The sequence below is a fragment of the Notolabrus celidotus genome, chromosome 16, assembly GCF_009762535.1.
Source record: "Notolabrus celidotus isolate fNotCel1 chromosome 16, fNotCel1.pri, whole genome shotgun sequence".
In the NCBI taxonomy this organism is placed as follows: Eukaryota; Metazoa; Chordata; class Actinopteri; order Labriformes; family Labridae; genus Notolabrus; species Notolabrus celidotus.
The window spans coordinates 7,645,088-7,672,070 of record NC_048287.1 but is presented as its reverse complement, the minus strand read 5'-3'; the positions used below and the strand labels follow the sequence as shown (position 1 = coordinate 7,672,070).

The 26,983-nt window shown below is 39.2% G+C and overlaps 1 protein-coding gene across 5 annotated transcripts in view; it reads left to right on the top strand.

Annotated features, from left to right (window-relative positions):
* Nucleotides 1–26,983, top strand: part of phf14 (PHD finger protein 14) — a 107,016-nt gene that overhangs the window by 60,567 nt on the left and 19,466 nt on the right. Inside the window, exons 16-18 of one of the 5 annotated variants that reach the window (XM_034704302.1) lie at nt 259–383; nt 22,113–22,230; nt 23,141–23,416. In XM_034704302.1, coding sequence (XP_034560193.1) covers nt 259–383; nt 22,113–22,230; nt 23,141–23,194 — 297 coding nt within the window. In that variant the 3' untranslated portion in view covers nt 23,195–23,416. Of the gene's footprint in view, nt 1–258; nt 384–1,940; nt 2,061–3,983; nt 7,317–10,289; nt 10,520–22,112; nt 22,231–23,140; nt 23,417–26,983 lie in introns of those variants that run through there. The other 4 variants (XM_034704301.1, XM_034704305.1, XM_034704304.1 and 1 more) reach the window with 4 other exon arrangements.

The window sequence follows — 26,983 nt, the reverse complement described above, 5'->3', positions numbered from 1 at the left end:
AAGGTTTACTTTGTTATTCGAACCATGCTTTGTTTGTCAAAGCACTTTGTAAAAAAATGTTTTTAAAGGTGCTATATAGATAAAGTTATTATTATTATTTATTATTACTTCAGTGGCTTTCGTGAACTGTACTATGTAAATATCGCTCTTATGTACTCGCCATCTCTCTGTGCTTTAACACTTTATTTCTCTTTACCTTCAAACCATCAACACTTCCCCATATATACAACTCTTGATTCTAATCCTGTGTTGTGTTAGGAACCGCTTCCACGGGAACGCCGACAACGGCAATCTGCAATGCAGAAAAAAACACCCAAAGCCGACGACACAAGGACTGAGTGCACAACCTGCAAAGGACCGGGCGACAACGAAAACCTTGTGAGGTAAGGGAAACGTGTGTGTGTGTGTGTGTGTGTGTGTGTGTGTGTGTGTGTGTGTGTGTGTGTGTGTGTGTGAGTGTGTGTGTGGTTCGGAAAAGGAGGAGGGGGTTATTAGACATGCTCTGTATGCGTTTGTGTGTGTGTGTGTGTGTGTGTGGGAGGGGGTGTCTCGTGAAGCAGCCATATCCTCCTGATGATTAAAGTTCAGTCTTCATTAGGCTCCGGCCGCCTGGGCTCTGCAGATCGAGGGGGCTGAGGGTGTCTTCTCCATAGGCCGCCTATATTGACCTGCCACATACATTTGCACAGTTCATTAAGGCGTAATGAATAGCACAATTTATCTGCTCCTTTCCTGGGATTTTAGGTGTCAGCCCTCTAATAAGCAGGATTCCTCTTTGACATTGGAATTTTGTGAGGAAATAAAAAAGTAGATCACAGCAGGCGTCCTGTCAGCGCATCGTCATGTGATCAATCTGTCGTACAAACAGTTTGCTTCGTGTTCATAAAAACAAAATTCACTTCAGTTTCTTTCTGTCTCTGCAAACACTGCAACTCTCTGAGTGAAACGTAACTCTTACTCTAAAGTAGACTGCTCGCTCTCCACATTCTTCGATCTACCGATTAATGCTGTTAAAAAGTGACAGAGAGGTCTTTATTTGAAGCAGGCTTGTATTAAAGACATACATGTTTCTGTTTCCACTGTATGAGATGTGGATAGAGCCAATGCACGAGTGCCTTCAAACCTGTATACTTTCTAATCAGCAGGGGACAGCTTCACGATCTGACTTTATATTAATCTTTTCAAACCTGCTTCTGAAACAGTTTATTCCCTCAGTAGAAAAAATACGAATGAGTTTAAGTTCTGAATCTGTAGTTTGAACTCTCCTTGAATACAGCATGATGTTAGTTTTGTAAGTGATGATTTTGTTCAGATATTTTAGCAGGGGTTAACTGTGATTGACAACCACATCTACCACATGTGACTACCTGGTTAGGTTAGATCCATACCCGCCCTGTCTTCCAAATGTGGTCATTTCACACCTCCTTAAAACAAACTAACTCTATGTGGTCACTGTGGGTTCACACACACATTGTGTATGTTTTATGGTTCTCTCTTTTTTTGACTTTTTTTGCCTCTTTTTCCATTTTCACTTTGTTTGATCTTCTAATAAAACATCTCCACCTATCTTTCTCCTCTTCATGTCTTTGTTGTTACAAACTCCACAACTCCTTCAATCCACTTGTCTTGTCGAATTTGAATCTTGTTCATTCTCCAGCAGTTCTTTCATTTCTTCATCTGAACTCCCCATTCATACATCAGTAATATAATAAGCTTTGCACTAAAGTTGTTTGTTGTCATACAGGAGACCCATGTGTCTCCTGACACATAACAACGTATTATTTAAAACCAGAGAGAAAAAAAGAAAAAGTTTTTGGTTATGTGAATTAAAAAAAAAAAAAGATCATGTCATCGTCTTAAATCTGTGGAAAAACATTTCAGTCGCCATTGTCTTATTTTTTTAAATTCCAAAAATTCTGACTTTTTTTTTTTTTTTACTGGCCTAGCCTCCTCAACAATTGTCTTCAACATCCCTAATCCTCTTATGTTGAACTCCACATCTATAGGCCGACAGTATAGAATATAGATCATCACTTGAGTAGACTTTTTGTATCAGTACATTTAAGCACCATTAAAGTTCCTGTGAGGAGTTTTTAGCTGGTTATGATTGAAACACACTGAACCAAATACTGATGCCTCCATGTGACCTCCTAAAGCAAACCAGACCATCAGAAAGAAGAGTCTGAGACTGCTGCGAGGGTTTAGCTCAGAGGTGATTAACAGCATGCTGAAAAAAACAGTCTATGTTGATATTTTCTCAGCAAAGATTCACTGTGATACAGTTGACACTTCAAAAGACAGAAATGTAAGAGATTTTATTTAGAAAACACAAATTACACTTGTACGAGACAAATTCAGCAGAGATTAATAAACCTGCTCTGTCCACAGGGGGAGCCACAATCAACACAAATGAAACGTTCCTTACTAAATAAATAAATACACAAACAAATATAGTATATTTGTTTGTATATTTAATATACCCATCCTAATCCCAACCCCAAACCCAGCCCACAATCCTAAGGTTAAGAATATGATATATGCACACAAAAAAAAACATTTAAAAATGTAAAATTTGAAAAAATTACAAATAATAATAATGATAATAATAATGGTAAAAATAAAATGAATAATTCAATGAAAAACAAAAAATGAAGTTGCTGAATGAACTGGGGTAGAGTAGATAATAAATAAATAAAGTAAAGTGAAATAAAACTATTATAAGAATAAGACTCAGTTAAAAGGTGTTCCAGGCGTGGGCCCTGATGACAAAAAGCTGCCTAACCTTGAGTCCTTGTTCTTACTTTTGGTACCATTAAAAGTTCACTACCTCAAGACCTGAGGGCTCTCACTGGCTCATATAATAAAATTAAATCTGATAGATGAGACGGAGCAAGACCATGAAGAGATTTAAAACCCAGTAAAATAATCTTAAAACCTATTCTAAAAGATACTGGGAGCCAATGCAGAGACTTTGAAATCAGTTGCACATGTTATCAGTTTAAAAATCTATCAGTAAAAATCAACAACACACAAAAACAACTCTGTTTCAACTTACGGCCACACATGAGACTAACAGTGTTAGGCTGCAGTTTTCTATTTTGTCCCTAAAACAAACAAAAAAAGATCGAATGACTGAAACAAAGCCAACATCTGTGCACATCAGACACACAAAGTTATGTTGACGCCTCCTCAGATGCCATTCACACTATCTGCTGACTGTTGCACAAAACAAAACGGTCACAGAGGGCTTCTTGCACATTTGTTTCTGACAACAGTCCCTGTTAATCTCTAACAGTCCGTCAGCAGATTCTGATCTGCTAATAATTTTCATAATTATCTTTTTTTTTTGCAGAAATTAATTCTGGCTTGACAATGACTTAAACACAAGACGAATCAGCAGTTTAATCAGTGATATGAAATAAAGATTGTAATGCTAAAGTCCTTCTTTTCATGGTAGCCTCTAGCGTGATACAGCAGCAGCCTTTAAATATGTTTTATCTTTAAAAAAACTTCAAACCAGAAGCTCTTAGTCTGCTCATGTTTTCTTAGTAGAAAGAGAAACTTCGAGCAACTGAGTGTTGTTGTTGTCAACCCTTAGGTTGTTAAAATGCACATCATTTCAAAAATACCATGCAAAGCCCGTCATTACAACACCCATCATTTTACATTCACCCAGTTGTTTTGTCCTTCTTTATTTGTCTGTGCAGCGTTATCATTTAGGACTCAGTCATTCTGTGATGAAGGCATCCATCTAAGGATAATGTATATGTTTTAACTTCATCATTTACATCTTAGTAGTGACCTGTCAGACTGCTTTTTGAAAATGATTTTGGCGAGTTTCATGGAAGACAAAGAAAAAGCTCAACACTTGTGTTTGTGTAGTATTTCTGGAGCTCTTGAGCTCGTGTTTCAGTTTTTGAGGGTTTCTGGTCGGGGGGTGTGAGGTGTGCTGCCCTGACTCTTTCTATCTTTGCATTGCACAGGTTGTGAGAGCCGGGGCAGCCACCTCACCTCCAATAAAAACTGGGGACAGATGACCGGTTGGCTTAGAGAGACAGAGAGAGGCAGATTGAGGCGTTTGAAGAACGAGACCGTCACGCTGCTCAGCAACCGCCTCAGACCCAAACTGGACCAACAACTGTCCAACGAAAAACTGAACTGGACTGTAAACGTAAAACCTGAAGTCGATATGTGTTAATGGAACCAATATCTTTGGATCACTCCCGGACTCTTCGCTGCTTCAACACACTTTGAGTGTGTGGTTTATTCCTCGTGTGGCTCCAGCCGACTCCACTCAGTTGTCTTCCTCTTCAAAGTTCTGACTGTGTGAGAAACAAATGTACATCCAAGAACATGTTGGGATACACTCAATACCTTTCTAGCAATACTCTGAACAACCAGGGAGAGAAGAGCTTTGCATAGAGCCAATTGATGGATGCAACTGTTCATACATGTCCTCACTAAGGTACTGAGTCATGGTAACGTCAAAGATCCCGTTAGATAGAGTCCGTACTGTCTTCAGCTGTTTCTACATGCAGAGAAGCATTACATTCACATTAGTATCCTGGTTAGGATCTGGTTTTTGAAAGATGGCATCCTGGTAACAAAAAGTAAAGATGATGCCCTTTATATTTTCTCCCTGGGCCCAGGTGATACATATTAATTTTGTCCTAGAAGAATTGTTTCAGATCCCAACATTTGAAGATTGCCAAACTGGGATTACCGGAGCTTTAAATGGGACTACAGGCTACATACTTTGTCCACAGGGGATGCCAAAATCCATACAAACTGAAAGATCCCCAAAGCTGCTTTACATTGAACATTTTAGATTTAATATTGAAGATATTTGGCGGGAGATTCTGGGGGACATAATCCTTTAAGGTTAGGCACTATGATGATTAGGCAGATGAGGAGGAAATATAAAAAAAACCCATCTTAATCGTTAACAAAATGGAAAAAAATGTGTTTAGTTTGAGCTTCTTTAAAAGTTGTCTTACATTTAGCTCCTGTAATCCAGCCTGAATTCAGCGCTCTGCTAGGATCAGAGTAAGGTTATCCCAATCCTTCTCAAATGTATAACTTTAAACAACACAAATACAGATAACAACTAGAACTGGATTACCTAATCTCATCTGGCTAGATCTAACCTGATTACATTAGTTTTAAACAACTGGGCCCTGGAGTGCTACGACAGAAGCCAGTACTCAATTGCGTGTACGAACCAGTTGTTAAAAAACTTTTAATCCATATAAAAAGGATCCAGATTTGGTAATCCACTATCTTTCTTCATCCCAAATCGTATAAAGGCAAAAGTAGATTTGGAGCGACCTGATCCAGATACAGACTTTTAAACATGACCGAATCTGTCCTGCATATGGGGGCGCCAACATTCACTCAAATTGAAGTTCCTAACAGCTGAGCTCTCTGCGCTCTTTGTTTTCTGTCCTCGTCTGGGAGGACTACATGTTTGAACACAAATCACCCTGTCTTTAAGCGGACCGCTCCCTCCAGCCCCCTGTGAAAACTCTGTGTGAAGCCGGGGTGAGTCAGTGTATGAACACAGCAGGTAGAAATATGGAGCATTCATGGTGGCCGAGTGTGCAGGGTGATGACGACGCTGTCTGTTTACCACTCGCCTCAGTGTCTGTACTATATTTTTAAATGCTGTGTTTGCACGACTTCAACCTCCTTTTTTTACATGCTGTAGTCAAAAGTTTCCATCCAAAGTCCTTTCTTCCTTTTAAAAACCTGATTCTAAGATCTGATACGACTAAGCAAATACGTTTTCTGTGTTCCATGTAAACATTTATCCTCACTGAGATCAAAACCAGGATATTAATGAGGATGTAACTTAAACGCTGAAGTTTTGGCTGTAGAATAACTTTAATCAGACGGGCGGTATGTTGATACCTCTGATCAAGAAAGAATAGTTAGCTTTGAAGAGATAGCTTTCAAGGATGCTTAAGTGCACCTTTACTATGAGATTTGTTCTTAATGTTTGAATCTGAGATTTGTTGAGTGTGATAAGTTTGTTCAAAGCTGCAGAAAATGAGCAGGGGACTCTTTGCTTGTTTATTTTGTTGAGTGTGGAAGTGAGGTAAGAACATGAAGTAGGAAACTGCTGAATTCAAATCTTCTGACATTCTGACTTAATCCGGACTTATTCCTCTCCATACATCAAGGTGCTTCTTACCTGTATGTGAATAATTTTAGATTAACGCCTTTTTTTATTGGTACGAGGCCATTTTTTTTCACTTCTGTTGACCCTTACTTGAGACGTCTTATCAAGGCCAACCTGTGTTATTGAGGGAGGTCACCCTGATCATTCCAGAGTGAAGTCTCTGCGATGCACTTGAAATTTCTCAGACTCGAGTGTTGCGTTTTTTTAAGTGAAAGGAGGAAAAGTTGGTGTTGTGTAAAGAAAAGCCAACTGTTGTGGTGTGGCAGTGAAGTAATGCTATCATACAGCATCTGTAGTAGAAACAAACTAGCGTAGTTAGCAGTAATAGCTCTTAGATATATAAGTCCAGATATTGTCAGCGTACGAACACATTTAGAAGTCTTCCTCTTGTCGTCATTTCTCAGAGACAGTTAAACTGACAGAAAGACTCGCAGCTTCGTCTCCTCGTCCCCGCCGGGACAGAGTCCATCCTGTCAAAACAACAGCTGCCTGCTGCTCCGTCAGGGATCGTGACGAGTGTCACACTCTGCCCTCGTGTGTCACTCTGGTGCCTGTCCAGGCCCGATATGCAGGCTTCTGGGAGCAGTCAAACCCGGGCAGTTTGCTGCTTTCTGCTCCTCTGCAGAGTGTCAAGTATCAGATACACATTGGGTTTGTGTTTGCTGACCCCTGACCCCATCACTCATAGTCTGTCTGCTCAAAGACCGTCAGTTCTAGAATGCATGGCTCTAACTATTTACTCTGTACAGTACTTTAAGCTGAAATAAGTGATGTGTCCTGTAGAATCTGAATGCCTGGTAGCTGTGTAGTGTGACAATGTACAGTATTTATTGAAGAGGCCAAACATTCATGTGTTTCTTTTTGTGCCTACATACTTGATTAGATACCTTGAGCTTGTGTTGTGAACAGAGTTGAACTCTGCTTTGTCACTTTTCTTTTAACTGCCAAACATTTGTTTACAGACGTGTTGTGAAGGGAATATTTCTGATGAACTGTGTACTGTATTTCTGTGATTCTGTATGGAGTAAGAATGTGAATGTCGCTGCTGTTTGTGTATGTGAAGTGTCTCAGCCTCTGGCCTACAGCTCCTGAAAATTAAGCGGAGCTTTAATAAACTCTTGACTTTTTCACCTTATTGCCGCAGTGATAAATGAGTGTCAGCCAGCTAATTAATTGTTCTAAAGGTGCGGCAGCGGCGGTCCGTTTGTGCGTGTAATGCCCTCTGTCATCTGTGATTTATCACCTGGGAAGTGGCCTTCCTGTTGGGAGGGGGTAGCTCTGTGAGGTGTTTCTTTTCAGCCCACATAGAGCTCAGTGGAGAAGGTATCTGCTGGATTCTCAGCCTGCATACAAATAATTATCACCTTTGAGAAAGACCTTAGATGTCTAAACCATTTACAAATGGGACTCCGACAACCAATGGATAACCAGTAAGACACTGATTGGCTGTAAATTATTACTTTAATCATGCAACCAATTTAATCTACATGAAATCAAATTGAGACTAATGTCGGGAGTTTTAAATTAGAAGAATTATAAAACTGGATCCATTTTATTTCCAGGGTATGAATGACTATGAGGCTCTAAACTGCTTCATCCTGCTTCTAAACAGACTACAAGAAGAAAATCATCTTGGACAAATGTGCCCAATCAAAGTGTGTCCACTGAAAGACACGCTGTCCCTGACAGGCTCAGATTTTATTCTAAGAACTGTACAACATTACAGAAAGGATCCCTGCAGGCTCAGATTTTATTCTAAGAACTGTACAACATTACAGAAAGGATCCCTGCAGAGAGAGAGCTCTTCAGAGGAAAGCCTCTGTGACAGTAGCCAAACATAACTGCAACTGGACAGGGTGCAACATTTGTTTTGGGCCCCTTTCTTGACCCAAACAGAAGCACACACTTGCGCACACATACATGGACATACACACACTTAGAGATAGAGGAATTAATAAGTTGGTCAATTAATCAGGCTGATTAATGACATTTTGACAGAATCAGTCGATGCCTGTGCTCGCAAGGCCGAATGCAAAAATCTTAAAAACAAAGTCTGCAGACACTGCAGGCAGCTTCGTCAGTGTGACTGCTGACAAGCAATGTCAGTGATCCCCCGTATGTCCATTTGGCTGTTCTGCAATCTATGAGCAGCCCAGGTGCTGTGGAATTGTGGAAAACATGTCTACGCTAGATTCTACATGATGTTCAAAGTTCAGTTCATGCAGTCTTGAACTATTTCACAGTCAATTTGTTTTGATTGCATCTATACCAGCCTGTTGAGGTCTGTCCTGATTCATTCATAAAACTCCTTCAAATGTTCAAACAGCTGCTTCACAGGTACCCCTCACTACATCCGGATTACTAGACACATAAGACAAACTGAATGCTTGTCAGGTGCCGTGAGCCTGACTTCGGCTACAGTAAACACAGCAAACGGTAACTCTGGGTAACTCATGGTAACTCTCTGTTCCCTCTCATGAGCTGTAAACTGAGCGGTTCAGTTCACCGTTCACTGAAATATGAACGCGTTCATTTTAGCGTGTTAACGCACAACACTGGTTACCCGAGTGAAAACTGTAAGCCCGCCTCTTTACCTCACAGTAGCTTGACAGCAGTTAGGTTGAGTTCAGCATTTCCAATATGGCTCCAGCCGACGATCGGCTTCAAAACAGTGCTTCAGAAACAGATGGGTGATGTCACGTATGCCAAGTCCATTATTTATACAGTAGATGAGTCTGACGTAACCTCTGCTCTGCAGGGATCCTTTCGTTGATGATGTCAAACACAGAGAGTAACAATCTGAGTCTGTCAGGGACAAAAACTGTAGTGAACAAACTTGGATTGGGCTCATTTGCCTCCAAGGATTTTGTTGCAGGTTGAACTGAAGCAGTTTGGAAGTTGTTGAACCAATTAATCTTTTAGTCCCCACAATAGATACAAGTTGTACTAAGATTTAGGAGAACATCAATTTCCCTCATGGACAATTTGAACATTTACATCTGATAATTAAAACAACAACAGTGGCTTAAATTTGTGAAGATTATTTGGTGTAAAAAAAGCTGAAGTTGAACAGTTGAATGTTCTTCTGGACTCATGAGTAGCTTTGACATCATTCATCTGTTAGTGATGATTTTGTGCCCCTTCTTTAGTCGTACAGTAAATGGGAGTCATTGGATGTTGGACTGAAGATGCTGTCATGTTGAGCTATACCAAATAGTTGAGTGCATTTTTTGGACAAGTGTTTTATCGATTATTTGTCAAGATAACCAACAAAATTGGTAGCGAAATATCTGTTTGTTGCAGATCTGCTAAGGTAAAGGGAGAGGGACAGGAACATTATTTATCATCCAAATTAAATATCAGCACAGTAGTTGAGATTGTATGTTTATTACTGACCTTTGGAAAGCGCTAAAATAAATCCATTCATGTTCTGCTTATATGACACTTTCTAGATCTCTTTTAATCATGTAGCCTTCATCAGATGATTAAGTTGTTTGCACATATGTTATATTTGTTCATTTTTCATTCCTTTAGGACGACTGAGTTCATTTTAATTTGGGTCGTATCTTTGGGTGTTCATGTGCTGCTGAGGTTTGAAAGGACTGAGTTACAGCTGCTCCCTACAGTCGTGTAAAAAGCCCGCATAAAATCAAAAGCACGAGGCCCCTTTGTCTGCAGGTGTTTGGGCAGACTCTTCTTTTAACAACAGTGTGAGAAGCAGACAGAGACATTTTGGGCCTGAACATCTCTGCGAAATGGAACCAGCTCACCGTGGAGAACTGTGGCCGCCCCAATCCCTCATCCTCGACCCCCGGGGTCCTCTGGGACCAAACAGCAGCCTGCAAACCAGAGATGAGCTCTGCTACAGCTGGTTTCTGGTTAGGTTTGAGGATGAGGCTGAGGGGAGGACGCACAGGAAGGGGGGAAGGGATGGTACTAGGGATAAAGAGAGAGAAAAGCTAGCAGGGGAGGTTCTGGAAGGCAGTAACCTTTCCGATGATGAGTGCGTTTCCCATTACTGCTCTGACACCGGATCCGGGGAGATGATTTAATGGCGGCATTTTGTTTTTGCTGACTTCACCCTTTTTTTTTCGTCCTATTAAAACAGAAAACACCCGAGCTGGGACCAGGGCTGTGTGGGAAGTGTGGCCAAGCAGCTAAAATCTATTACTCCTCAACTCCTTCTCTCGTCTCTTTATCCCAACGATTCCGCCCCGGTGTGGGTGCACTCCAATTCCTCTCTTCCTCCTTCACTGCTTTTTGTCTTATCATCCTTTCACTGCTCCTCGTTGCCTCCTTACCCAATAATTTAACCATTACACACTGAATATGAACCATAAAGCCTTCTAACTCTATTGATTACCTTTTTATTGACTTGTTTAAACCCTCAACATCCGAACTTCTGTCGCCACAGAACGGCTGTGGGAGTTATTCTGACCATGCATGCACGTTTAGCACTTCTTATCGAGCTTTGATATAGACTCATATAATAAATACTATCTTAATAGGATAGAGAACGCAGTATCCTCAGGAAGGGAAATAATAAATATCAAACAAGAATTTAATATTTGAATGTGAAATATATTAGTTTCATTGACAAACTAAATACCTCACAATTCGAATGATATCCTTTTTTTTTTTAAATGTAAGCTAACATTCTCCTTTGACTCTCAAAAAATAATCCTTGATAAATCACTAACATGTTTTTAAATGCGTTATTAAACTGACAGAGATGTTAGATCAATATTTGCTGAAGTAAGAAAAAACCTGCTTAATGTTCAATGAATATAACAACCAAATAAAAACGTTATACTCAAGTACTCTGCTGAAAATCTCTTAAAAAAGCCTTTGTTTTGTTCTACACTGAGGACCTCAACTTGATTTAGCTCAAAGCTAAAGCTAGCTTTAAGGTTTGCACTTTTGTAAAAGCAACGATTAGAATAGGTTTTATCGGCACTGGTGAATAATATCTTAAAGAGTGAGGAAATGGTTAAACACTTAGGAGCTATGATGTCTGTAATGAATCTGGTCCAAATAGTTATTATGCAAATGATAGGCTGCAATATTGTACCATAACATACAGTAAGATACGACACGACAAGACACAATACAATGCAATATGGTTCAATAGGATACAATACAATGAGGTACAGTAGGATACAATATGATCACTACAATATGATATTATACAATATAATGCAACAATGAGATAAAGGGTAAAATACATAAGCACTATATCTTCTGAAGCAGATCTGGCCCTGATAGTTAAATACAATGTAACAAGATACTATATGATAAAGTAAGAGGCAAAGCATTTACAATTCTATATGATACAATATATGATATGATATAGAACTATACAATATTATCTTAAAGAGTGGGGGGGGGGTCAGACACTAAAGAACTGTTTCTTTGATATATCTGGTCTGAACAATACGATACTGCACGGAACGATATGATATGACACGTTACAATACGATACAATACGATACGATACAATATAATACAATACAATACAATACCATATAATACAATACAATACAATACAATACAATACAATGCAATATAATACAATATAATATGATACGATACAGTACAATACGATACAATACAATACAATAAAATACCATTAATACAATATGATACAAAACGATAAGATATGGTACAATCATACCTTAAAGAGTTTGGGAAAAGGCGTCAAACACTGAAACACTTAATTTTTCATGACAAACCTGTTGATTTATAATTTTATCTTAAAGAATGGGAAAATAGCTAATTATAATGAGTTCATTTCATTTCATTAGTTATAACACAGCATGATACGCAATAAAACTTGATACAAAACAATACAATAGGAATGGTCAGATGTGTTATAATGTTATGCTATACAATACTTTAAAATCATCTTGAAATTGCGTTGCGTTGCGATGCCTTGCATTACATTACATGTACTACAATACAATGCTATGCAATGCAATGCCATATAAGATAAGATAAGATAAGATATTACTTTATTGATCACCCGGGGGGGAAATTCAGTTGTTACAGCAACCCAGACATAAGTACAATCAAGAAAGAAATTTCAATAAGTACAAAATAGTAAAAATAAAATGAAATAAAATAAAATAAAATAAAAAATAAGTAAAAATAAAATAGATAAATAATGCTAGAATACAATTTTGATATATACAATGTTACAAATGGAATTCAAATTAAATAGAAGTAATTACAGGCAGTATTTAAAAAAAAAAGTTTCAGTAGTGACAGGTTGACATGGTGTGATTATGGTTGGTAATGACAGATTAAGCAATAAATAGAAATAATATTTGTATATAATATGACCATGGGTTGTAGTTCGAATATTAATGTAATATAACATAATATAGCAAGATAATTATATACAATACAGTATATTATACATTATAATGCCAGCAGCAGTCAAGAGAGAGTTTGGGATGGGATGATGGAGTGTGACAGACAGAGCAGGGATATTATGGATCTGTTCATGGGGGGAGGGGGTCAGCATGGTGCAGTCTGTGGCCTCCGTTACTGTTCAACAGTCTGATGGCAGTATGATATGATGCAATGTAATTCACTTCAATTGTCACTGTGTTCTTGAACTCAACTGCTGCACTCGTTTAGTGCACAGACACAGACACTGATATTACCAATACTGCACATGTTCCTCAGGAAACAAAACATAGATATATCATTTAATGTATACATAAAGTAATAAATAAGACATCTGACCTGTGTTGCAGTGATGATATCAAAGGTTCAGGAATGAAACTTTTGTAGGAAAGTCATGATCACATAGTTGTGTTTAGATTGATATAACATGTTGGAAAATGTAAAGTCAGTCCTTCTGTTGACGGGGTTGCAGGTGGTGATTGAGCAGACTGAGTCTCTGGCCCGGTCAGGGTCTACAGGACTCCACTTTGTCCCGCAGAGGTGAGGGCACAGACCTGCTGCTGACATAAATTCCCCTCCAGGTGGTTCACTGGGGCCCCCTGCTGGAATTATCCAATAACTTCAGAACTATTCTAAGCACAGAGGTAGAGCTGCAGACATCTGTCCCCTTCTTTCTTCTCATCCCAGCTCAAACCTCCAGATGAGCTAATAAAGCCAGGTGTGACTTCAGAACTCCATTCATTACTTCCCCCTCTCTTGTAAAACAATGGCTCCTTTATAATGTTGCACTGACCCAACAGTAAATCAAAAAAAGTAGGAGCCTCTAGAAGTCCAATAATCCACTCCTTTCTATAGAAAGACAGCAGCACACTCTGTCATGGATAAGAGTCAATGGCTGAGTGCTTTGTGTCATATTGATTTCTGTCACGTGGCGGCTCCCGAGATAATTGCATTGCCCACTTGTGATAAATTCACTGCCTTGTTTCAGTCACTCGGGCTGCGGGAGAGAAAAGAAGTTTTTAGGCTACAAACCCACCATCGATACCTGGAGCCCTGACTGAGGGGGGGAGCCGCAACAAGCATCAATAACCCGACACCTTCTCTGCCCCATTGTTAGCGTGTCATGTTTGTGTTTTTGATTTGTGTCTTGTTTTGGTGATATGGTTCAGCTTTACTAAATTGTCACTCGTCAAGGGGTTCAGCCACTTAGAAGCTCATCAAAACAGGTGAAATGATTGTGGTCTGAACAACACAACTCTTAAGCTGAAATCAAAACAACAAACAAAACACTTGTGCAACCAGATCCACACGTCTTTATCCTTCTTTTAATCTATCACTAGTTTATCAGGACCACAAGCTATGGCTTCTCATGATGAAGAGGAAGTGCTGAGTTTTTTTTTTATTACTAAAGACGAAGATGCACGATTGACACTCATGTAGATTTGACCTCAGAGAATACAGGAGTTGTTGCTCTGCTGCTGCCTTGAACAGTTTGTGTGTATTCTTGTGTATAAAATGACTATTGTTTTGGATCCTAACAAATTATTTTATATACTGAGGCAATACTAAAGTACAAAAAAAACTGTGGGCTACTTGTACTTTTACAAATATATTGAACTTTCTGGTCATTTATAAAACAAATGTGTAAAATTTCAAGTATCCACCAGAATCCATTGACAAATCTACTTACTCTGCCTGAGTCCTTTGGTTTGTTTGTATTATCCTACTACTCTTGTGTCTAAGATGTTATTGTGGATAGCTGCTTAATACATACTAACACCAAAAAAATGGGTATCCTCTCTGTGATGTTGTCATACAGGTAGAATAACAATCTGAGCCTGTCAGAGTCAAATCCAAGAACTCTAAAAGGACGTAATTTAGTTATTTATCTAGTTTAGCAGCAGCCTGAAAAGTCAAGCCAATGTGGAAGTGCAAAGAACTACAGTAACTCAAGTGTCCACTTGTGGCTGGTTCCAAAAGCCAAGGAATCCCCATAAGGTCCCATATTAAAATTCTCATTTTTACGGCAGACTCAAACATTTTAACAGCAGGGTGCTGGTCTGAATGGCTTGTTTATGAACTCATACACAATGATTGGTTGGCAAATCTTTCAATAATTCATCTGTTTTGACGATATTAAGAGTAATAGCTATGTGTGGTATTTTTATAATTTCATAAGGGGAACAGTTGAGCTGACAGGCAGCGAGGTGTGATGCAGGTGTAGCCAGGAAGCTAAAGGCCTTACTCTATGTACAATCAATGATTGTGATATAGAAGAATCAGCATGCTTTGTGCTGATCAAGTGCAACTTCCAATCACACCCTGATTATTGAATGAAAATGTAGCTGATACATGTTGATTGTTTAATTTGGTTACAGTCATATTTCATTGAGTATATTTTCAGGTTTTGTTGATGAGTGAAGTCTTCTTGGTGTCCCTCGAGTTGGCGTTCCTCTTTGTGAGACCTGGACCAAAATGTGACAGTGATATTTAAGAGAAGGATGAGATCAAACAAACACCAAATGACATACGTCAGCCATCAGCACCGCTTGGCGAGGATGGGGTCCCAGGGTGACGCTGGAGGGTGGGAGGGGATCTGAGAACTTCACACAGAGATTAAACAGCAGATGAAAGTGGACACGAATCACCAACTGAGTGCAACACGTGTAGCAGACAAAAGCAATCAATCATGTCCCCTCCAACACCTCACCTCCAATAAGATTACATCAATCAATACGCTCTCTTATGAGTGATTGGATTTTGTCTGCTTCCAAAGTACAAGGGAGGGGGGGTGACTGGGGTGTGCTGCTCAATTTTCCCAATGATTAAAGCAGGGCCAAATTGGTTTGATAACATCAAGGACCTTGCTGTGGCAGGTGTGTAAGGGCAGCGCTGGGAGCACAGAGGCTCACACAGTGAAGACACTGAGAACAACAAGGACTACGTCACAGGGATCGCTGTCCAAATTCAGGATCCTCCAAGAGCGCTTAAACTTGACTTTAATGAATCAAACAGACGCTGCATCTGTGTCGTCATGATCGAGTCAGGGACCAGTGTAGCAATGGAGGACACCAGAAGGCTATTTTTTACATTTACATTTAGCTGTTAAATGTTAAATTGGCCATTCACACATTTGTATCATGTCATAATATATTAAGATTAACATTGATTGGGAGATCTTAAGTTTTAGAAAGCCAGAAATAAATTCCTTTAAGCATAATTTATTTACATTTTAAGGAAGAATGCAGCTTTGATTTGCAGAAGTGGATATCTAATTTGGGTATCTTAAGTATAGTTCCTGAAAACAGCTTGTCACAGGCTGTGATACAACAGGGCTGATTTATTCATTTGTGATGATTTCTGGCTGTTACTAAAACTAGAGCCATCACAATTTAGGAAAAGGAGGAGCTAGATGAAGTCTGAACAAGCCATGAGTATCCAGGTGAACTTTTGGTTTGAGCAGGTTTTTGTGCCCCCTGTGGCCAAAAATGTAATCTTAACACACTGCAGATCTTGTCCTGTTCATACCAAGGTTTTGTCTTCTGACCAAAACGTTTCAACTGTCAGTTTTAATCTGTCAGAAATGTCACTCACTGTGAATACCTGTGGTGAAAAATGTTAAGAAAGGCTGTTTCTTTAGCGTGCAGTCAGTCATCTCTGACACCTATCCCCTTGCAGCAGTCTCAGGCTTTAAAAATACAATATAGATGTTAAATTGCACCCAGTCTATACTGGTGGTATTACAGCTTTCTTCATTTAAAGCTCTTCCCTCTTTTAACATACTTTTCTACACCAAAGTTCACCTTAAACTGACCCCTACATATAAACGTTTGCATTCCTCTGATCATTCCTCTGATATTTAGACTAAGGTTTGGTTGATAGAGTGGAGAGAGTTTAGCCCACCTTGCACAGATAAATGAAGATTAAAGACCACATTACTGCACACACACACACTTGGAAAACTGTGTACCTGCATCAGTGAGCATTGCTTTAATTCAAAGACACACAGCAAACCTTACAGAGGATTCATTAAGGTGGAGTAATTAGGCAGTGTGTGTGCAGTCGTCACAGTGTTGCAGAATAAAACGAGCCCTCCTGTGAGTCTGGAATGTCTTCAAGAGTCTCCAGCAGAGAAACTGAAGACTTTGCTTCTTCCTCTTCGCCTTAGCCGGAGATTCATGTGAAATCAATTGAGCGGTTTGTGTGCAACAAAAGGAGCGTGCTCATTAGCGGAGCACACACACTTTGGTCATTTGTCTTCTATTCACTGGGTGGCCGGAGGGCGCTTTAAATTCCCATCGTTACCCAGGCAGATATGCCTGCTCAGCCCATCCAAGATCCTCCACTGTGTGTGTGTGTGTGTGTGTGTGTGTGTGTGTGTGTGTGTGTGTGTGTGTGTGTGTGTGTGTGTGTGTGTGTGTGTGTGTGTGTGTGTGTGTGTGTGTGTGTGTGTGTGTGTGTGAGATCCACCTGCCTCTGCATATCTTTGCTAATGTGCAGCAGCTGTTAGCTTATGCTCCTACAACTCATAAGATGCCAATTATCTGTGCCAATTAAATCTCTGCTCTGATTCTGAGTAAATCTTCCTAACTTAATGTGTAAACACTATAAGCTATATTATCAGAATGATTTCACAGCTCCTCTCAGTCTTGTGCCAGAGAGCTACTCACCATAACTTTATGCTTATTAGAGTTTGGCTCTTCTGCGTCTCAGTGGAGTCTCTTCTGTTTTCCGTTGGTTAATTAAAGGAAAACACTTCTTCATCAGAGCTTTAAACTTGGTTTCGTTTTCATGTTTTGGCCCTCATTCATCGTCACCAGAGGGATAGCTTTAAGTCTGGGCCGTCTTTCCATAGTTAGAGTTCATATTATGGGGTCTAAAGAGTAAAAGATACATAATGTGTTGGAATTGCTCCAACAGATTTCTCCAGCACCCGTCAGTGAAACCGGCTAAAGAAGCTGTAACATTATTAGCTGTTTTGGGACAGATGCAATCGATCGACCTTTAACAGTTCCTGTTTTTGTCACTGTCAGGCTCATGTTGTTATTCTAAAGCTGTGTCTTTATCCCCACAAAGCTGCTGAAAACGTTTCTTTTCTGGTTGAGCTGCTAGTGTGATCAAGACCAACCAATCTTCTACTCCCCAACCACTGAAGACCAACCACTTCTACTCCCCACATGTCATGTCTCTCTCCAGCTTTCCTATCCAATAAAGGCAAAAATGCCCAAAAACACAACTTAAAAAATACACATAATAATACTTTCTTTATGCATCACCGGCTTGGTCCCTCATTCAATCTAAATCAGAACCAGACAGACTTTATAAATCTGAGGCGCATCATCCACTTTTAGTCATAGCCTGAGGCACAGTTATCGTCCACCATATTGTGTCTGTCTGTAGATCCATCAGATCCGAAACCATCAAACTGCCTAATTTCTTTCAGCACTGACATCCAACACAAAGCTGGCTTCATTGTTGAAGACGTTTAATTGATATCCAAACACACAAATCATGCACAGACAGCCTCTTGGACTGAGTGTTAGTCCTAAAACCAGTGCGAGTCAGTGTGAAGGAGCAAATGCTGATTCATTTAATATACAGTGTTCTGTTTTATTGGAAGAGAGGAAGAGGGCAGTTCAGCAGCGTTACAAGTGACACTGGTGTGTCTGATTGAAAGAAAACACGAAGGTATATTTAGATCCTTAAAACTTCTGGACTATGTGTGTTTAGATTTATTTTAACTCATAAATGCAGTTAACTCAGTTTGAGTCAGAAACAGTTGAAGTTAACTGCATCAGCAGTCTTTAACACACTGCTTCAAAAAGAATGAGTGACATCCCTGGGTTTTATAATGTACCTTTGCTACAGCCATGGTCGATTCAGTTTGGCTCACAATACCACAATGTTTCCAAAAGAGTTGAGACGTAGTGTAATTTGTAAATAGAAACAGGATGTGATGGTTTAAACAACATTGAAACCCCATGCTTAATAAAAAAAAATACAAAGACAATATTCTCATTTTAAATTGATGCCAGCCACACGCTTTAAAACAGTTGGGACATGGACATGTTTACCGTTGTGTTGCATCACCTCATCTTTTAACAACACTCTGTAATCGTTTCTGAACTCAGTAGAGCAGTTTCTAGAGTTTGGAAAGTGAAATGTGGTCCCATGCTGTTGTAATATGTGCAGCATGTGAGTCATCAACTACTTAACAGCAGTTGCCTTTATCAAATTCAAAATGGGCAATCGTTTTTAAATTGAAAATACTAAGAGTTTCCTCTTTTTATTATTTGATGTGTTCTCATATCGCTATCGTCATTGACGGTGACATTGTGAGCAAACATTATATTATTTTCTATTCCATTCCTTTCTTTCCTTTCTTTTCCATTCTATTCCATTCTGTTGTAAATAATTCAATTAAATTCCATTGTATGCTATTCTATTCTATTCTAAAGCATTATATTATATTCCATACCATGACATTCCATTCCACTGTGTTGTATTATATCATATTATTTTCTAATCTAATCTAGTCTAGTCTAGTCTAGTCTAGTCTAGTGAAGTCTAGTCTAGTCTAATATAGTCTAGTCAAGTCTAGACTAGTGTATTGCTAACCATTCTACTCAAAGCCATGTCATTCCATTCCATTCCATTCTACCTGGTTCTATTCTATTATCTTCCATACCAATATGTTCTATTCTGTTCTATTCCATTCCATTCTGTTCTATTATAAATTATTCAATTAAATTCCATTCTATTCTACTCCATTCTAAACCATTGTATTATATTCCATACCATAGCATTCCATTCCACTGTGTCCTGGTCTATTCTAGTCTATTCTATTCTAGTCTAGTCTATTGTTAACCTATTGTTAACTTTGTATTCAGTACCATATCATTCCATTCCATTCTATCCTGTTCCAATCTATAATCTTCCATACCATTATGTTCTACTCTGTTCTGTTCTATTCCATTCTATACTATTGTAAATTATTCAATTAAATTAATTTCCATTCCCTTCTATTCTAAAGCATCTATTCTACTCAATACCGTGTCTTTCTATTCTATTCCATTCTATTCCATTAATGTCAGGTATTCTCTGAGATTATAAAATACAAAAACTCTGCACTAAAAAAAACAAAAACAAAAGCTGTACATCAGTTTATTTGAATAATTTTCAGAAAAGAAATACAACCTTTTGTTCTCTTTTTTTTATCCACCCTGCCTGGATAATTTTCCAGTTAGCAGGGCCAGTAGAGGAAGTCAATCGTGCATCGACACACAATCAAATACATTAAAGGGAGTGTGAATCAGAGCCAGGAGAGATTGACCTGTGACTGCAGCACAAAGAGAGGAGACTTTTCTTTTAATCATTTATGAGCCTGACTGCCCTTGAAAGAGCTCCCCCTGCCTGGTAAACACACACACACACACACACACACACACACACACACACACACACACACACACACACACACACACACACACACACACACACACACACACACACACACACACACACACACACACACACACACCAACACACCAACACACACTCCACAATTAGAGCCAATTATGTCCTAATCAATGGAGGAGATTCACATTCTCCAATGAAAATCTGATAACCGCTTAACAACAAGGGAGGTCAACCTGAACCGCCTCTATTCGTCTCCATTACTAAGGGAGAAGGGACGATGTGAGGAGTTTGAAGAAACAGATAAAAACATAACGAGACAACATCCTTGAATAGTGTATCTGCAGGGTTCAAACAGACATTTCAGAGCCTCAGGGATCCGCTTACATCCTGTGATTAAAACTAAAAACAGTATACCAAGAAAAACACAGCAGTACATGTATGAATGACATGTTCCTCTAAGCCCTATGCTAATTAGATAAACAGAACAGCAGGAGCTTTATTTTAATGTTTTATAATATATATACACATTGTGTTGTTTAACGAATGAGTTGCTGGTCTTCCCCTTCGTCAATCACCTATTTCCTGTTATTGTGTGCCATGATGTTGAGAATTGTTAGTTTTGATTAATTACCGTATTTTTGAGACACAAAATAACACAAATAATCTATGTGGGCAGCAGTAGACCAGCAACTCCTGTGTTCTGCAAGGTAAGCTGAATGTCTTCATCAATTACAGCTGGGGGCTTTGAATGGAGCAATACAATCAATCAATCAATCAATCAATCAATCAATCAATCCTTATTTATATAGCGCCAAAACACAACAAATGTTATCTCAAGACGCTTTTACAAACAGAGCAGGTCTAGACCGTACTCTATGTCAAATTATTAACAAAGACCCAACATCAAAATAGGATAAGACTAAGTCTTATCTCATCCTAATCCACCATGAGCATTTCACCTCGCAGTATTTAGCTAGTTACAGCGGTAAGGACATTCTTCCTTTTAACAGGCAGAAACCTCGAGCAGAACCAGACTCATGTTAGACACACATCTGCTTCGACCATAAAAATATCTACACCAAAAAAACTCCATCTCTGAAGAAATCCTCTCTGTAATGTTGTCGAGCACTTTTAATATAGGAAGAGGTAGACCAGCAACTCCCGCATTCTGCAAAGTAAGATTACTGTATTTGGCTATGGAGTCTGATGGTGAAGGAGAGCAGCTCATCGCCACCAGAGAGAGGACTGTGTCTGGTAAAAGAGATGAACTTCTTCTGTTTCTGAAGAGATCCTTTCTGTAACGTTGTCAGACACTTAGATTAACAATCTGAGATGTTAGGTGGCAAAACAAGAACTTGTAATGGACATACTTCCATCACAGGCATTCTGTATCAAACTAGTCTCAAATCTATCTGTAACTTTTAGACAGCCAGACCCAAAAATATGTTCAAAAACACTAGACTTTTACAGTGACTTCCCTTTAAAATGTCAGATTGGCCACAAAGGTTTTTGAACTTCTAGAGGCACTGTTTTGGCTTGATTGGTAGAACAAACGCCCCATGTACAGATGCTATAGTCGTGTTTAAAGAATCAATTAAAAGCATTGCACACTTTGAATACAACCTGAGGGTGGAAATGTAGTCTGTTTATGTTAGCAACAGCAATCCAAAATACAAACTGCGCCTTCACTTGACGCTGATCCATGTTTCTAGAACCTGTAATCTGTGATGTTATGCTTCAGTGTACAGTGATGTGTACATCCAACCAAGTAACCTCCTGCAGGAACATTTTCTTTGAGTTTCTGTGTATGTTGAGAGTTGTTGGGCTGATCTTAGGACACAGTCTGTCCAGCTCTACAGACATTTATCTGAAGCTAGCAAGGACTGTATTTATCCACCTGCATTATGAAGTATTGGACAGTCAGCGGTTGTGTGAGGTCAAGGCGGTGCAGTGATTAGAGGGACTTTAAAATGCATTAACAAAGCCTCATGACTGACAACAAGCTGCCCTGTCACCATCCGTCATGGCTCCTTCTCACTGTGGAAGACTGAGGTTTTATTTATGTGAGGAGTAACACTGGTCCTTCCCTCCTCTCCTTCAGGTGTGACGAGTGTCGGCTCTGCTATCACTTTGGGTGCCTGGACCCCCCGCTGAAGAAATCCCCCAAACAGACGGGATACGGCTGGATCTGCCAGGAGTGTGACACCTCCTCCTCTAAGGTGAGTCTAGACTCTGTTTGGAGTCAGAATGGCAGGAATTGGGATCTCAATTATGACGCACACGCACACGCACTCGCACACACACACACACACACACACACACACACACACAATACTGTCAGTATTTTTGCAGCCTTAACATCACTTGTATCACAAAGTCCTCCAACACATTACTATACTGTTTTTTTGTTCCTACCCTTAAACACATCACAACTATAGTCTCTATAAAGCATGCGTGTAGTCTCAATGACAACCAATCGGTTTCTGAAGAGGGGTATTACATAAACAAAAGCAAAAAGGTGGAGTTGAGGCAGGATTCACATCAGACTTCCACCGGATCCATGTCCGGTCCGTCTCCAATCCACTGCAGTCCGGCTCTGTGCTCTCTAGTCTGTCAACACCCACCGGCTGCGTCTTCACAACGCAGCAGGAAGCAGGACCGCTGGACAGCTGGAGCCACGAGACTTAGGTTTTCCTGCGGTAATTAATGAATCAACGATTATCCTCCTCCTCTCCTCATCCATGTTTTCTTTATTGGACTCTGAAAACCTCTGAACTGTTTACTGCAGGCCTGGCTCCACACAGTTATGCATCGTGCTCCGCCATCAGGCAAAATAGAAGTCTTGCGTATCTGATCTGGAGGGCTCCAAGCTTCTGGATTAGATACGGATCCGGAACGCAACAAACCTAATAAGGAGCAGAGACGGGGAATTTGGCTGTTAGTCTTCTAGCAAAGAGCTACAAACGTGCCCACACATCACATCAACTTGCTATGCCCCAATTACATAGAATTGATAACTCATAGCCTTAGAGTAATCAAAACAGATCCAGTATTAGAAAAATATATCATGATTACAGTTTGTACGAATACATGAATGAGCTGTTGAAACCAAAACCATGTTTGTATCAGGCTGTGAACAGGTTTGATTCTGCTGTAAAGTTGGACATTTTGACATGGGGCTGAAGAGGATTCCTGTGCTTCTGGAGCCAGCCTCAAGTGGACACTCAAGGAACTGCAGCTTTTTGCAGCTTGAACGAAACATGTCCTCATACCTAAGCTATCCCATAAAACTGATTTACATGGAAATGCTTCAATTTGGTTTGGTTCATGCACCAAAAATCTCTCCTTTAGTTTTTAGGAAATGATTGATGTCTGGGTAAAAGTGTAGCAATTCAACCAGCAGTAAACAATAAAGCAACAAGAGGTTGATGCCTCACCTACTATAACGGCCTCACCAATTATAATCGGAAATATGTGGCATAATTAGCTGATGCACAAATAACCTTTATGGTTATATTTTTAGTTTGTACTGTCTATTTTTCTTCCCACCTGTGCTGCTCATTAAAACAGTCTGAATATGATACGAGAACAATTTACTGTTTTTAAATAGTAAAAATAATTTTACCGTTGACTTAAGTTTGTGAGACAGTCAAACAGTCCAAGCCTCATATTGAGTTGACTGTATAAGATAAGATAAAACTTTATCGATCCCCGGGGAGGAAATTTGATTGTTGCAGAAATACAGGCATAGGCACAAAATAGATCAATAAAAACAAGAATAAAAATGTAAGATATATAAAAATGTTACAGATGGTGTAAATAGTTGTAATTACAGGCAGTAAGCAAATATTATTCCATCTGACAGGCTGAAATTGTGAGATTATGGTGTGGTTATGACAGATTATAAGCAGTATAAACAAATAAATATATGGGTACGTAATATGAATGTATGAAGATAAAGATAAATAGAATAGTAATAACCGAAAATGTATGTATGACCAATAAGGAAAAGTCTTTATTCATCTGAATCTCCAAGAAACTCTTTATTGGTAGTGTAATTCTCAAATATTAGATCTTTACATGCAGGATTTAATTTTATGAAAAAAGCAACACATGATAATGACACAATCCATGCTCAATTATGATCTTTTTCTGCCTTTTTGTCAGATATTTGCTTGTTTTTAGTTGAATTGCACTAAACACCGCTTCTCACCTGATGAATGCATTCCCATTTTCACCTCTCTATATCTGTGCACGTCCGTCCTGCTGGGCTCTGTATACGAGGAGAATGGAGGCTGATTGATGCTCCTGCTGAGAGGGAGAATGTTAAAAGCCATACAGTGAAAACGCTGAATTACAGGAACAAAATGTTCAGTTATAAAAAGAGCCAAAGGTTAGAGCTGTCCTTTATGTTAAGTGGTTCCTATATGAAACCTCACATTCAATTACATTTAGCTGAGTTTCAAAATGCACCATTAGCATGTTTTTACATCCAGTAGTGTATGTTCACACATGACACAAAGCACTTGTGTTTAAAGTGTTTACCTTTTCAGGCAAACAGTTGCAGAGAGTTCAGTTAACATCCCTTTGTTTAAGTTGAGCTACAATAAAAAACATAATGGACAAAGCTTAATTTACATAACTTTTAAAACTGTGGGTTCTACAGATTTATGGAATATGACACATTTGATACTTAAAGAAATTAATCACAGTGAAAGCAGAAGTACCAACAAAGACACTTCATCTCTGGTGCAAAAAATAACAAAACTACGGTGGCCCTGAAGTGCAACACATAACGACAAATAAGCAAACACATCAACAAAATAGATATGGAGTTTGAACCATAGACTGTATAAAATATGGATGTAGTATCAGTGACGTCACCCATCTGTTTCTGAAGAGCTGTTTTGAGACCAATCATCGGCAGGAGCCATATTGCTGTTGTCGAGCCAGTGTGACTTAAAGAGGCGGAGTTTGAGCCTCCTAGCCAACAGCTGCAGTGTTCCCACAGGCAGCTGTGCCTCTCATTGGAAGACTGGAAATCTCAATATCTTCGAAACTGCCGCGTTAGAAAAAAATTCACCCCCCTCACAGTGAGAGCACATAGAGAAATTAGCTATTCAGACTACACTCATCTTTTGTACCAGGCTGTAAACATGTTTATTTCTGCTGCAAAAATCGTCTTTTTCCCATTCGTGTGTATGTGACTTCCGGTACTTCCGGAGCCAGCCTCAAGCGGATCCTTGATGAACTGCAGTTTTAACACTTCTGCATTGGACTCATATTTTTAGACCGGAGGTTGCCGCTTGGTTTGAAAATATATAGAAAGACTTAAAATGCATACTATCAACTGTAACATGATGTAAAATGCTGAAAGTGTAAATGAGACAGTGATATTTTGGTCCCAAGTGAAAAATATAAGACCTTGAATAAAATATTTCACAATTTTTTTTGTAACTTAGAGAAGCCAGGGTGAGGAATCAGTAAAGGTAACGCCTCTTTTCCATACACTTATAATGTATGTATGAAATCCATTAAAGCTTGTATTCTCTGGACACATTCATGTTTTCCTGGGTCACTCTTAACAGCGCTGTCAGAAGCCAATCAGCTTGAAGGAGGGAGGAGACACTGAGAGAGGCAGCACAGAGACACCCAAACGAAATTGAACGACTCAAGATCAGTCCAGATTTGATGATGGTAGATGTAAAAAATAGATAATAAGCCAGTTAGCATGGCAGGCCGCAGTGTCTCATCAATGGTAGCTGATTTCTTTTGCAGATATTTGAGGGTTGACCTACATATCCAATCACTAAATGAATCAGAATCAGAATCAGAATCAGCTGTATTGGCCAGGTATGCTTGAACACAAAAGGAATTTGACTTTGGTAAACTGTGCTCTCTTTGTACAAGGCATAAGAATAAGACCTACAAATAAAATAAAATAAAAATAATAACAATAACATCAGCTATAAATACAAAAGAACAACAAATAGGTATGACTAATATGTACAGGCTAAAATAATATGATAATAGTGCAGTGGTGAGTTGCAGAGGTAGTTTTTACATTAAAAAAATAGTAGTTAAATAATAAAATAAATAGAAATATGGAATTCTGCTTGGAGAATTGTTGCATTGTATATTTACAGAGAGTATTGATCCAACAGGTATGACACTGTTATGGTTTAGTGTTCATCAGAGTGACAGCCTGGGGGAAGAAACTGTTCTTATGGCGGGTTGTTTTGGCGCACAGTGATCTGTAGCGCCTGCTGGAGGGGAGGAGTTAGAAGAATTTGTGTCCAGGGTGTGAGGGGTCAGCGGTGATGCTGAACTCCTGCTTGAACAAACCTTATGGTCTGATCTGTGCTCTCTGACATAACTGAGCCCACGTTTTCAGACCAAACATTTGAAGAAAGAGTGAATATGAGCAGCAGACATCTGTCTTCTTTTATCCATAGAGAGATTTTAGGTCAAAGTCATTCCATCTGGATTCAGCTGAACTCCTGATGCACTCGAGCATAGCTCTGTTAAAAAACAAGGTGAAATGAGATTCCTCAACTCTTAACTCAAGACTTAGGATTGCTTGTAGAGCAGTTTGTAGATGTAGGTCCAACAAATGTTCAGATTGAATCAAATATTTGAGTCCGTTGAAGAGCCTTGCTCCTGAAATGATCCATGAGAGAATTTTCCAATATTATGTTAAATTAGGTAAATGTGTTTTTAAACCCAGGCCCTGTTTTAACCTGATTGCAGCTGGTAACATCCCTCCTGGGTGATCTGATCATAAGTGGAGGATACATTTTGGGTACTGGAGAATCTCGTACTGCTGAGGAAAGAGGGTGAGACGGCGCGAGTCAGAGATGTGATCATAGAAAGGTTTATCAGAGTTTATAATAAAGCAGTGAAGTTACAGATGATTTAGAGAAAAGATGCTGGGATAAGAGAGATGTGGTCAGATAATAAGAGACGTGATCT